The following is a 14,241-nucleotide window of genomic DNA, read 5'->3' as shown; positions in this document are numbered from 1 at the left end:
ATGTAGAATTTAATTTCGGGAGAACAGGGTGGGCTAAGAACCAATTTGCCCGCTGTTTTCTTTCATTCTAAATCTTTCCTTTAGTTGGTGGGAAAGAATGATTTTTTTGCAAATTTTTTTTTTTGGGGGGGGGGGGAAAGGGGATATCCCCCCCCCCCCCCCCATCAGCCCACCCATCTTTCGCCCATGGGTTCATACTATGTGATGGTATGTATGTCTCCGTTCCATGTAGTCCACACAACCGGTGGTACTTATTCTGATGCTGCATAAAGGAGGGCAGGAAAGAGCTATTTATATAATATGTAACGAACTATCTAGCTTGAGCATGTTTTTAAACCTTGTATCTTGTTGTTGTTCTGTATATGTCACACTACTTCGTGAAAAGGTCTATTTCTATGCTGCCAAATTTGAAAGAAAGGTGGTTTAAACTAGTCTCCCTCCTCTTTTTTTTTTTTTTTTTTTATAAAACTGCAGGTCAACACTGCAGGAACTGACTCTTCTCGTATTTCTACTATGATGCAGTTGACTCATAGATTATCATCTGACAAAGAGAAAAACAAAACAATCTTATTTTTACAGCTTTTATGCACTCATGTAGTATCCTCATCAAATGCCACTTAAATATTTTAGACTGCACATGGATAAGCAACACTGTGCTGATCCCACGGCCAAGACTAAGTGGCCTCCCATCTTATATTAAAGTAAAAATGTATAGTTTTCAATTTTTAATAATGAAAATCTGACTTAGTGTTACAAGGTATTTTTATTATATGCGGGGAAAATATTTTACTACAGATATTTGAATTAAATGTTTGTATGTATTGAGTCCATATTTACTAGATGGTAAGATGTTTTTTTTTGTGGCTTACTGAGCTCATAAAATGGAGTAAATATTACAATCAATAGTGAGTTAAATCGGAAAAACTTATTCAATTTGAGCTCCAGCAATTTTTTAATTTTTCATAATTTCAAATTAGGTGCTGTTTACAATATTAATTACTTCCTACATTTGCATTCAAATTTATCAACATTTTTAATTATTATAAATAAAGCAGGTTATTTAGTAAAATGGTAATTCAGGAAGTAATATCAATTGTCACTTTAAAGATAAAATCCTGACTAGCATAAGTGCCCCACTGTGTGAGCAAGGCTCCTGTTTGTTTCACTAAGACAATGCGAAACATAACCATTCCAAGAACCAGTTATCGTTTAAGAGGCCGTGTCACAAATTTGCGCTCCTATCTATATCAATGTTATTTTAAAAGGCAGTTTTTCTCAAAGTCTATAAGAGGTAGGGGCCAGAAATTTTGCCTACTGAAAGTATACAATACATTTAACATAACCGCTTTTTTCAAATTTAGTTATCATATCATATATTATTTCTGTGATGAAAAAAATATAATCAATATTTTGATTTGTCCAGATACAGTGGAATTTTGCTTATATTTATAATTATTTAGCAAAAACTGAAAAAGCCATTGAAATGTATTGCACATTACCTTCCGATCAGTGTCTTCATGATCATGATGGGTTTATAAACCTGGGTGTAATCAAGTCTTTAACAATTACATGACAACATTTATACTTAATAATTTGGAGATAGGCCTTTTCTATCCTCAGCCCCTGAGCTTTTACTATCTGGTCTGGCGACCGACCTGACACTCTTCAACCACCCCAGGGGTCTCCGATTGCACATCCGATAAAAAAAAAAGCTGTTCGTTCATTTGTTTTTGTGTCACAGACTTCACACATTTATGCCAAGGGAATATTCCGCTGATGTGACGCCATACGAATGTATTATTCGCGACCATACAACTTTTTTGTTTGTCATCGGGAAGAAATGTTCATTTTGAATTGAGCATTTTTAAATGTCAGCGTAGAATATGCTTATCTGCCCATTTTGTTTCTTTCCATAATAATGAGTAAAGTTAACATTGTCATAGACATTTTATTATATTCGTTTGCCGTCCAAGTAAAACTGTCACTATATCGCACGTAATTATATATTTTACTAATTTGTTAGTTGTCATTTTATTTAAGTTACAAATAACAGTAATCAAAAACTATTACTTAATAGTCCAGAAAAGAGATTGAGTTATTATTCATTTAATAGGGGTTTAAAATATGGTACTACATACATATTATATATATTATACATATTATATATATTATACATATATTATCTTGTTGTCTTCTTTGTAACTTTACTGGAAGAATGGCATTTGGTATGTATGTTAACTCACAATGAAAATACTTCAGAAGTACTCAACAGTGAACAACCTAGGCCCTATACTAATTTCATTATGTTCATGGAAATATAATTAAAATTACAAATAATGAACTGTATGTGTTTCACGTAGAGATATCGTACGAACTGTATGTGGTACAGACCAACATTTGCTAAGGCTCTGAAAATACTTAATTTCAGTTAAAGTGTGGAGAATATTAAAAGTTAGAAATAATGATATATATAAAACAATGCAAAGTTATCAGCATAAAAATAGAAGTTATTTTTACGTAGCGCCTATTGGAATGAATATTTTGTGTTGAATTATGTGGCATGATTAATATTCTCTTATGGTATGTGTGTTTTGTTAAAATCTTATAAAACATAACTTACTGTTGAAGGATTTTCATTTTTTTTTGTTATGATCTTATTTAAACAAGTTTTAATTATATTACACATGTCTATTTTAAAAGCATTTTAATGTATACTTATAGAATTGTAATAGGCTTTATAAGGACTCTCAAAATGCATGTGAGTATCTATAATTATCTGCATCACCATTATGGCCGTTTCACAAGATCAAATATTTATTGAATTCAATCAGTTGCATTCATTGTACATGATTTTCAATTTGTACATTGAATTCAATACAAATTGAAGATGTTATTCAACTAAGCTTATTAACTTATAAGTATTTTGTTTGTCCAGTACATAAAAGTAAAAGATTCTTTATTATTTAAATAATGAGCATCTATAAGCAATAACGTTTTCTAAATATTTACATAAACATAATGAAATCTAATTTTTCAATACTTTATATCTACGATCACATCAACGGCAGTATTATGTAATCAATGAGGTAATGAAATATCTTTAAAAGATATTTTCTCCTCTGTAAAGTAAATTTGTGATACAGCCCTCTTAATGTTAGTCTTGTGAGTTATTTCGTCTTCTAATATGCTACAACAATATATAAAACTAAGTTTTGTTAGTGTTTTAGTCTTTTGTAATGTTAAAGTGTAATGTAATCAATTCATTTTTTTTTGTAAATTCTTATTCATAAAGATACATATCATAATAAGATAAATAGTAATATTTGTAAATTTAGATTCTTTGAAACAACATCGATAAGAGGTTCTCCTACCTCTGTTAAACTGTATGATGGTGCATTGTAAAAAAATTAGGTAGTCTGACTTAAGTGAGATTGTATTTAGATTGTGTGTAATGCATATGCAATATCTAAGCATAAGAATTTATGTTATTATCCTTTTAAAACGTTACACTATGAATTTCGTATACTTTTTAATGTCAACTACCATTATTTTTCACGGAATATTACATCCAGATAAAGAATAATTACCACATGTTTGAAGATTAATTGTATTCCGATACATTTAAAGTATTAAAATTTTTAGATACGACTCATACTACAGTTGTAAATGTGAGATTTCTTGATTCTGAATCCCTGCATCCGCAATTTCCTAGTGAGCCGCCGGTCAGATTGTCATCCTCTCAGATTGTCGAGGAACCAGATACATTTTTCGTCGAGTAATCTGGCGGTATAGTAGCTTTATCACGCGCTGCGGTTACAGTTACTTCGGTTGAATAAGCCACTAAATCTCACTGTTAAAAGAGAGAACTTCTAGACCAGAATATTGGAAATAAAAATTTACTGACACGGCCTCTTAAGCTTGTAGCAGTATCCAGCAGATAGCAGCAAAGTTGCGCATTTTAATCCGAGTACATGGAAAAAGCATTGACTTCCCGGGCTTCCTCTTATTTAGTCCATGGGCATGTATGAAAATGAAAATGTAGCCAAGCACTTGTTGGCATTATACTTTTTTGGTTACGTTGATGCCTGTTGATGCCTGTATAGAGTGCGAGCACGTAGTCTAACAACGATAGCTCATCAACTGCATGCTACAAGTGCACACTGTCTCGTGCCGACTAAACTACATTTGATAGCCAGCACTCTTTCTGGTTAGTGTGTACTATGTTAATTCCGCCTTTCATTAGGGTCGCGGTTTTTGTTTTGAATTGTGTTGATATGAAATGTATTTTTTTTAATGATTAATTCATTTAGTTGCTTGGTATACGTTTGATTGTGCTTATTTTAAGTTAAATCAAATGTCCATGCAACAGTTTTGGTGTCAAGAAAAAATTAACCTTGACACTGTCCCGGGCTGCACACTTCTGAGCCCGATGTGCCACCACCTGCCCCCTCCTCCCACCACCACCCTCTACGACCGCCCACCGAAGTGTGTGTGTGTGTGTGTGTGCGCCGGTGTGACGTCAGTGCTCTGCTCCCGAGAGTTGCCGAGCGAGGACGAGCAGGCAGTGAGTCGCGAGCGCTGCGAGAGGAAGGAGCTTCACGCACCAGTCGTCGTTCTCGGAGGTTTTCAGTGATTACAGGGGGAAACGGGACTCGCCACACACGGGCTATGTCACGGCCCTGGGAACTGAGTAGCCGGGTCCACATGCCCGTTATACATGTGGTGGCGCCCTAGGATTCGACGGACACTTCAACCCCCATTGCGGTAGCAACCTTAACAAAATGCTTTTCTCACATAAAAGTCACACCCCTACTTTTCAAACTTGATCTTAGCCAAAAATGGTAAAACAATTACACCATAAATCGTGCTACATATCAAAAGACTGTGTCTCAGAATCAATAGCAACTTATAGTCAAGTAAATATGGTATAATATACTTTTTTTTTTATAGTATCCCTACATGATTTGCTGGAACTTAAATACTGGCATGGTTGACCAACAGAAATTTACTATTTATGAGAATAAACTTTTAACCCTTAGAACCCAAATGACTAGTCAGGCTTGTCAACTTTAAACTCCTATTTCAATTCTTTGTCAATCTAGCTCTCCAAACCCTTGTATTATGTGACTCTGTTCTATGAAACGTGATTCCAGGAATTGCAGAGACTGACTAGACAGAGGATTGGAACACGAATTACAGATGACGAACCTAGCTCAACATAGGAGATAAAAGGGTTAATCATAAAAATTATAATACAAATTTTGACGTTTTTACAGCTTTTTTTTTTTTTTACCAAATGTGGTGTAGTGGAAATGCTTAAGTAAAACCATAACCTACTGCACAGTCTACCTGAATGCATCACAGAAGAATTAACCACAACTATTACAGAACTGCAAAAAAAAACTGTGAGTAGCACAAAAGATCACAGAATCAAATAACTACATGATTTTAAACAATATTGCTGTAACCTTTAAAATTTAACTCAATAAGGCTTACTGAAAAATGTCAGACTGTTTAACAAACTAATGAAAATTCTTATAGTACACTAAAATTCATACTTGCAGGGAAAAAATTTTTTTTTAAAAGAATATGAATATACCTCTTCATTGTCAAGATGCAAAAAGATTATGCATACCTAGAGACCGGAAAAATTAGCGGATTCATTTCACGATATGCTAGAATCCAAACAACTGTACATTTATATTGCTTCTGTGATTGTCTTACAGTTTATCTGAAGGACTTTGAACCAATGGAAAACCTTCAACCAAAAAAGTATCGAATCGCAAGCATCCCAGTCGACAGGTGTCACGAGTCAATAGCCAATGAGCAGGTGGCATTTGCCTGAGTATGTAGGGTTGTGGAGTCTATCCTAGAGGTCATCGAAAGCGCAAATTTTTCCGGTCTCTATGCATACCTATCAAAAATTAAAAAATTACCAAAATGTTTTTACAGAATTTCACTGTATGATCACACATTTCATTCATCTCTATATACCAAAATACTATATATGACCTGCACATTACACTGAATTGTCTAAATAATTGTATGAGTAAAAGTTTTTTCCACTTTCACTGAAGACTCTAACATTTCACAACAAAATACATGTTTCAACTTAAAAAACAGGGAAAAACAATTTTAAAAAAATTTTAATAAAAAATCAACACTCATTTGGTTCCAGCTATTTTGAGCAACTTTTGACATACCTTTGAGAGTAGCTTTCCGAAGCACTTTCATAGCATATAGCGTCCCACTATCTTTGCCCACCACTTTACGCACCAGAAAAACCTGAAAGTATACAATACAATTTAATTTACAAATAATTTACAAAAAAAAATATTCTTGAAGTATAGTTATTAGTAACACTATTCATACATCACAGAACAATTATGTATGGAAGGCTAGGAAAAAAAATGAATCATACAAATGCAAAGAAAATCAAGAAGAGGTTGCATCTGAAACTTATTTAAGTGTAAAACAAAACAAAGTAAGTAATAAGTTGTAATTTAGGGCAAAGGAAAGTACACTAGAGTCCCGTTATAGCGAGGTGTCACGGTTCCGGGTTTGATCCTCGCTATAACCGTGTCCTCGCTATAACCGAATTGGACAAATTTTGCCCCCCAAAAAATAAAAATAAACCGAAAATAGCATAAAAATTGTGTTTAAACCTGTATAATTGGAAAATAGCAGGTTATATTAACGAAATCTTAATTTCTGTGAGCAGATGTGTGAATTCTCTTTAAAACGATACCCCATAAGTACGGATGCGATCACCGATTACGTAAAAATAACCAGAATACTAGGGATGGGTAGTTCGCGAACTACCAGTTCATTTGGAACTGTTCTGACGAGCGAACTAGGTGACTAGTTCGTTGTCACCAAAAACAATCGTTCTTTCGTTCTTTGCGTGTTTCTCTTCTCCTACTATGTTTGGTCCTTACTGCGCATGCGCGAAAGATCCCTAGGTGACTAGTTCATCCTGGGACCGCTACTGCTCTGATACAAAAGTATCGAATACTTGTAACTAGGTACATTACTGTATCAGTATGAGGTTGGAACAGATACCGAAAATTGCTGTAACAACCCAACTCTATTCCTGGGACTGCTACTGCTCTGAAACAAAACTATCAGATACTTGTAACTAGGTACATTACTGTATCAGTATTAGGTTAGAACAGAAACCGAAAATTGCTGTAACAACCAACCTCTACTAGTTCGCTGTTACCAAAAACAATCGTTCTTTCGTTCTTTGCATGTTTCTCGTCTCCTACTCTGTTTGGTCCTTACTGCGCATGCGCGAAAGATAAACACCCCCCCCCCCCCCCCCCCCAAATCATACCCCTGTCGACCAAAATGCCACGTCTTTCTTTCTTGCTTTCTTCCCTCTCTTACGTTTGTTCTTTATTTGGTCTCGCTTCGTCAGTTCCAAGCAGAGACTCCCGTTCCAAGTACTGATCTGAACTACGAAGACCGAAGAGAAAGGGAGTACATATACACACTGAACTAGCTAGTTCAAAGACATAGATAGTTCACACAGTAAGTTTATTTAATTGTGTAGTTAGGCTGTCGGTCATTATTTTCGTTTAGTTCTTTCTTGCGCAATGATGTATCGTTTGACGATCGTGAACTCTTAATTTTTATCTAATATTCTTTAGACATTTACATTACATATTGGCATTAAAAAACGTGTCACGTAAATAAGTGTAATTACGTTAAATTTCAGATAGCCTATACAATCTGAAATTAAACTTTAATTACACATAGACCACACATTACAAAACTACACTAAAATTTAAAGAAACATAATAAAACTTACCTAATACGAAAAAAATCAGCTTAGGTTGTCACAGATGCGAAAACACTATACTATTATTTTGTTTTGTACACATGTGAAAATAAGCACTTTACTTGCAGAAAATAAATTAATACACATTCAAAAATGTAAGAAGTGTGTGAAAGAAAAACAATATGATAGTCGCTCATTTGTAATGGGAGATATTGTTTACAAGCATCGGATTACTGTGTGCCTCTTTTATTTATAGAAAAAGAAATGCCCATAAAACAAAAAGTCTGTAACGATTGTGTTGGTGTCATGTATGGAATATTTTGTTTAAACATTGGAAACCGCGATACAGTCCGCGACCGATGTAGTTCAATAGAACGGTTCATAAAGAACTAGTCTTTGAAGTGACTAGTTCCGAACGAACTAGTTCTTTCCAAAGAACTATATTTCCCATCCCTACAGAATACCCTACCAAGCCACGTAAGTATAGCATCTCAGCAAGCGGCCGACGCAGCATTGTCCTGCTATCTATCGTCGACGCGGGCTGTCTGCTGGCGGCCATGTTGGTTCGGGATGTTGCTAACAGGTGGTGCTAGTGTAGCACGACGATTTAATTCCTTACAAAAATATAGTTTAAAAAACTAAAGAAACATGCTTTTAAAGATTATCAAACTAAAAAGTAAAAAATAATTTTAAAATTTAATTTATGACAATAGTATATAAGCAATACTAGTATAAATGAGAAAAAAGCTTGAGGCGCTTTGTGCCATATTTTTTGAATATTAAGCGCCCCATGCTTTTTTCTCATTTATACTAGTATTGCTTATATACTATTGTCATAAATTTAATTTTAAAATTATTTTTTACTTTTTAGTTTGATAATCTTTAAAAGCATGTTTCTTTAGTTTTTTAAACTATATTTATTTTTAACTTTTTAGTTTGATATTCTTTAAAAGCATGTTTTTTTGTTTTTTAAACTATATTTATTTTTAACTTTTTAGTTTGATATTCTTTAAAAGCATGTTTTTTTAGTTTTTTAAACTATATTTATGTATAATTATCATAGGGAAATGAGTTACCGACACTACCTATTACCATCTGAGATAACTATTTGGAGTTGCAACGTCACAAAGAAATGGTAAAGTCTCTACGAATCATTTGCAGTTAGATGTATGGATATAATATTAGAATTTACAGGAGAAAAAAAAAACATTTTTTTTTTTCGGCGTGGCCGGGAGTAGAACCCACGATCGCTGAATCCGAAAGCTGACGTCACAGAAGTCGCGCGCCTTAGACAGCTCGGCTAACGAACGTAATGAAATGGGTGGGACATTTTACAGTGATGAGGCACTCACTCTTAGTCGAAAGAGTTACAGACGGACAGACAGAGTTACAGACGGACAGACAAACATACAGGTGAAGCTAATATAAAGCATGTAAAAAAAGCAGGAGTGCTGCTGCGGCAACGCACGTACGCCTCAAACGTAATAGTCGCTGGAAAACTATACTTTTCATTTAAAGAAACCTGTCAACTTTTTTAGAAAATAAATTTGGGATTAAACTCAAACCATCACCACCCTTTCTCGGACAGATACCCCAACAACTGACCGAAACAAAAGTTACAAGAAAACTGCCCTAGCGATTCGGAAATTAATACGGTAGTGCCGACTAGAGGTGTAAAAGTAACGAAAAAAATGCGTAACCGTATGTATTCGTTACTATAACAATTAGTACTCGTTACTATCGTTACGTTACTTCTAATACCGCATAACATGCTATGTTATGTTGCAAGTTGCAGCAACGAATCCAGTCGTATTGCGTACGCGTACAGTATGACGTCGCGTAAATAATAATAAATAGAATATAAACAATTGATAATTAATAGTTTTTGTTAACCAAGAAACAAATCTCATTAGAGCGGCTTTTTAATATTATCTCTTTTAAGATAACCAAAAAAAAACGTGAAAATACGCGATTATAAAAACAAAAACATACATATTTATAATTTGTAAAAAATACTTTCTTACGCTTACGTTGTTTCTGTTCCAATCTCAAACTTTGTCTACACACGGCACAGATAACTAACGGAAGTTTGATAAAAGAAAGAAAGGACGGGATTCTATTTTTAAGCCACGCACTTAGGTGGCGACTGCACGGCTGAAGAATGTGACGCGTCAACGGCAAGATGTCTAGTGGCGAGCGAGAGGGGTGGAGATAAAGCAGACAAATAACAAAAGCGCGCTACAAGCGATCACGGCGTAAATTCCTCAAAAATACCTCGTTATAGCCGTGTTCTCGTTATTACCGTGCTCGCTATAACGAGATTCTACTGTATTAGGTACTCCATTTGATTAAGCTCCAAAGTTTTAGCCAAATTTTTTCTTATACGATGAAGCAAGTCCGCCTAACTATCGGCAATAAACTTTTTAACTGATTTACTTTCTTCAAATTAAAAGTAAAGCATTTCAATGCAAACACTGAAAAAATATCACATTCACAGTGTCTACATAACATGTAGTAAGAACCTTTACTCAGCACAATATAGGAAAACTGCTAAATGAAGTATACAATGAATATGAAAAGTAAACAAACTGTAACCAACCAAATGACCATCTCCAATAAATATAATTAAAGAGATTTATAATCTGATAACATTGTGAATTTAGACAAACAAACAAACACACACAAACAAAAATGAAACACACACACAAACAAATACACAAAAAACATAATTAAAGAGATTTATAATCTGATAACATTGTGAATTTAGACAAACAAACAAACAAACAAACACACACAAACAAAAACAAATAAACATAAACACAAAAACAAAAAACACAACCAAACACACCACACCAAGTACTGTATATGATCCGACAACATAATAAATTGTTAATAAAACTGTTCAACAAGTCGGGAAGGCTGCAGCTGTGTCGTTAACAGTCATTGTGACAAAGAGTTACAATGCTAAGCAGGCCCCAATGGCCACTTGCATCTAACTGAGATTAGAGTTTAATTCCCAGCGAGGTGCAACTCTTTTAGCAAGTGGTGACATGACTGGCATTTTAAACAACTGTACTGTTTTCTGCTCCATTAATTCCATCCATGTTTCCATTCATTAATTTTTTTTTACATATGCCATTGCTAGTTTGCACTCTATGTCATAATAAAACTCGATAACTGACAAAAGAGATGAAAATGCAAACACGCAGTAAACAAGCCAAAAACTACACATGTCAAAAGTTCAATGCATAAACAGCACAGAGGATTATGTGGAAGGAACTAGTCTGAAAACTATCATAGCAGTCTGTCAGTTCCTAAAACATCTTCACTGTTTTGTGTCAGAAAGCTCACTGTGTTTGTCTGACAGTCATCGTTGTGTTGTCGAAAATATATGTCTAGTTTCATCGCTGGGTTCGTCTGTTCGTCTCTCTGTTGTCCGAGGTATTTTCCATCTTTACTAACTGTTTTTGTCACAACTGTCTCATTGTTGTTAGCCCATTGTGTTCATCCGTGCTGCAATAGTTTTTTGACCAGTCAGTTTCACGGAATCCTCTGTAGTTCTATGCCTTCAACCTTTGACATCAGCTGATTTTTTTATATTTCAAGGATAAAACTTAATTTATTCTATTTTTAAAGATACAAGTTTTTAATTTTATCTTTATTTTCCAATGGAATTTTAACGTTATTGTGTGGTACATATTGTTGAGGTTATGTTTTTTCTTTTGTTTATTTATTTACTATGTGAATTTCTTCAAATGTCAGGTTATTGACTTATTAGAGATAATATTGATTATCTGTAGATTTAAGTTAATAATTTTTTTATTCTTTCAATGAAAAAAACTTCATTTCTTCTAGTTTTAAAGTTATTATCGGTAGGGGCAAAACTTACGGGTTCGCGTCACCGACATGCTAGTGATATGATACCAGAATCATTTTCTTGCGTACATTTGACGTAGAAATGATTTCATATTACATTTAAAAAATGTTAAGTCTTGATTTGTGTCGACAGTCCCCGTGACTGTCCATGCAGTGCCCACCTTGCCGAAGGATCCCTGGCCCAGCACCTTGAGCAGCTCGAACTGACTGGGGTCGGCGCGGTCATGGCCCTCCTTCACCACCTCCTGCAGCTCTATCTCGTGCGTGTGGCAGCCGTCGCTGTCCTTGTTGTCCCCGTACTGGTGGTTCTGCAACAACGCCCGTCACCACCGCCGTGCAGCCGTGCGAGCCCAGAGCCCGTGCAGCCGTCACGTGCCGAGCAACAGTGCATTTCATCACACACACTCTACATGCATGACATTTGCTTTTTGCAAGTCAGTCTTTCCACAAACATTTGGTTGCAAAATGAAAATTACAATAACTTACATACACTTAAAGATTAACACTTGTACATTAGTTATATTTAAATATATATATATATATATATATATATATATATATATATATATATATATATATATTGAACTCTACAATTACGTAATTTTTTAATGTGAAATAGGGTTTAACACCTTGTCGACATCAAGATCACTAAAGACAGTTGGATATTCAGAGAAAACACGCTGGCTTATGGCAACAGCTGTCACGTTTTTCGCATGCAAAAACCTCAGGTTCGATCCTACCAAGGTGCAAGCATTATGGGTACAGAAGAGTGAAGGCCTTAATTTTCTATTGAGGTGGGATCTCACATGCTATATCTATTATTTTTCCCTTTCATTTTCTTGTGTTATTCTCACATTAGCAAAATTGTGTACTGCATCTGCAATATGTATAACCACAGCAAGTTATTTCACAAGAAACAGGGGTGTCTAGTGACGAAAGTCACAGAGCACTTTACATGTCAAAGAACAACTTCTCCCAACTAAACAAATGCAAGGTCAACAAGCACAACCTGTGTACAATGCAGTGCTATAGAGTTTAGTGAACTACTTAGAAGAATCAATGTACCAGTATTACCATTCATCTTTTAGAAATATGTAAACATGTTACTTAAATTGAAGTGCATCTCTTATTAGTAGGTTAATATTTTCTTTCAGAGAAACTTTTTAGAATTGATAGGTTTTTATATGCAAGTAAATACCATAATTCTTGCACACACATTATAAACATTAATGAGAAAACAAAAGTATGGGTAAATTAATTTGTTTCAGTCCACACAAATTTTTAATAACCATACAATTTAGCAAAATATTTAATTACTTGTAAAATTATTGGATTTTGCAAAATATCATGCAACAAAATTTAACATATAGTGTATTTTCCAAGCCATTCATGAACTAGACAACGCACAAACTACAAAACATGCAAAATTACGAGCAACATTTCACACTTTTGTTCAGTGATGGCAGTACAATACAGTTTAAATTTATTCCACACAAAAACTACATGCATTTACATGAACGATTGACTGCACTCGCAAACTTACATCATTTAAGTCATCAATGACCATTTCTTCTGAACTGGCAGCCTGGAAAGAATAGAAAACAATTACAACATATTACAAAAAAATCTTACGGCCCAGCCAAACTATTAATGTGTTTCGATACTGGAATGACACTTTTTCTCCCTTTTTGTTTTCTCTAACTGTACAATTTCTCTAAAGTATTTAGCACTGCATCCATCAAACAATACTGCAGCTTTTTATAGTAGGTAACAAATACTTGTTTTTTTACCACATTAAAAGCATAAATTTGTATTTTATTTTCTATACGGTTAGACCAGTAATTATTATTATTTTCATAAAATCACAAAATAAATACTTTTATAAAGCCTACACTAATATCTGGTTTTTAATCGCTGTCATGAAAAATATATGACACAAAATAAGAAAAGACAACACCCGAACCCAGAGTGGCAAAGCCGCTGAACTATTGCCTGAAATATTCCCTTCCCCGTGAGTAAACATACTATCAGTCAGTCTGGTCCGATTGGACGGACTCCACACTACTTGTTGAAAACCATAATTGCAAATTGTGTGGCTGGAAGTCAGGAATGGGTACCTCCCAAACAATGGAGACATGTCAAGTGCAAGAATAATCAGCCTTTGAAGTCTTCTACTGTCACATTGCTAGCAGCGCAAATCACATGCAAAGAAGGGAAATACTGCAACAACCTCCTGCATGGCCCCAACTTGCAAGGATAACAGCTCATGTAACATGTTTTACCAAGTGCGTTCTCTTGCATCTCTGTCTTCCCATGAACTCCAGCACACACACTTTCAGTCTGATTTGCATTCTACAAAACAGAAAGAGTTGTGTTCGACAAGGCTACAGTGGCTGTCTCCGTTCTTGGGTGATGATGGTCTGCTCAAGGTCGGCGGACGATTGAAGAATTCAACTCCAAAATATTCCACCAAACTGTTACCTAAAGACCACCCTGCGATTGCCACTCTTGTAGATCACTACATCTAAAATATCCTCATGCTGCAACCCAACTCCTTCAATCTCACTCTCTCAGTCTCTCAA

The 14,241-nt window shown here is 34.8% G+C and overlaps 1 protein-coding gene across 8 annotated transcripts in view; it reads right to left on the bottom strand.

Annotated features, from left to right (window-relative positions):
* Positions 1-14,241, bottom strand: part of LOC134537948 (ribosomal protein S6 kinase 2 beta) — a 146,767-nt gene that overhangs the window by 112,198 nt on the left and 20,328 nt on the right. For 5 of the 8 annotated variants that reach the window (XM_063378949.1, XM_063378947.1, XM_063378955.1 and 2 more), the window contains 3 exons: positions 13,203-13,244; positions 11,821-11,967; positions 6,204-6,285 (listed from right to left, as the gene is read on the bottom strand). In XM_063378949.1, the coding sequence (XP_063235019.1) occupies positions 6,204-6,285; positions 11,821-11,967; positions 13,203-13,244 (271 nt within the window). The remainder of the gene's footprint in view (positions 1-6,203; positions 6,286-11,820; positions 11,968-13,202; positions 13,245-14,241) is intronic. The other 3 variants (XM_063378950.1, XM_063378953.1, XM_063378951.1) reach the window with 1 other exon arrangement.

This window comes from Bacillus rossius, chromosome 12 (assembly GCF_032445375.1).
Source record: "Bacillus rossius redtenbacheri isolate Brsri chromosome 12, Brsri_v3, whole genome shotgun sequence".
In the NCBI taxonomy this organism is placed as follows: domain Eukaryota; kingdom Metazoa; phylum Arthropoda; class Insecta; order Phasmatodea; family Bacillidae; genus Bacillus; species Bacillus rossius.
This window is presented reverse-complemented; position numbering and strand designations above follow the sequence as displayed.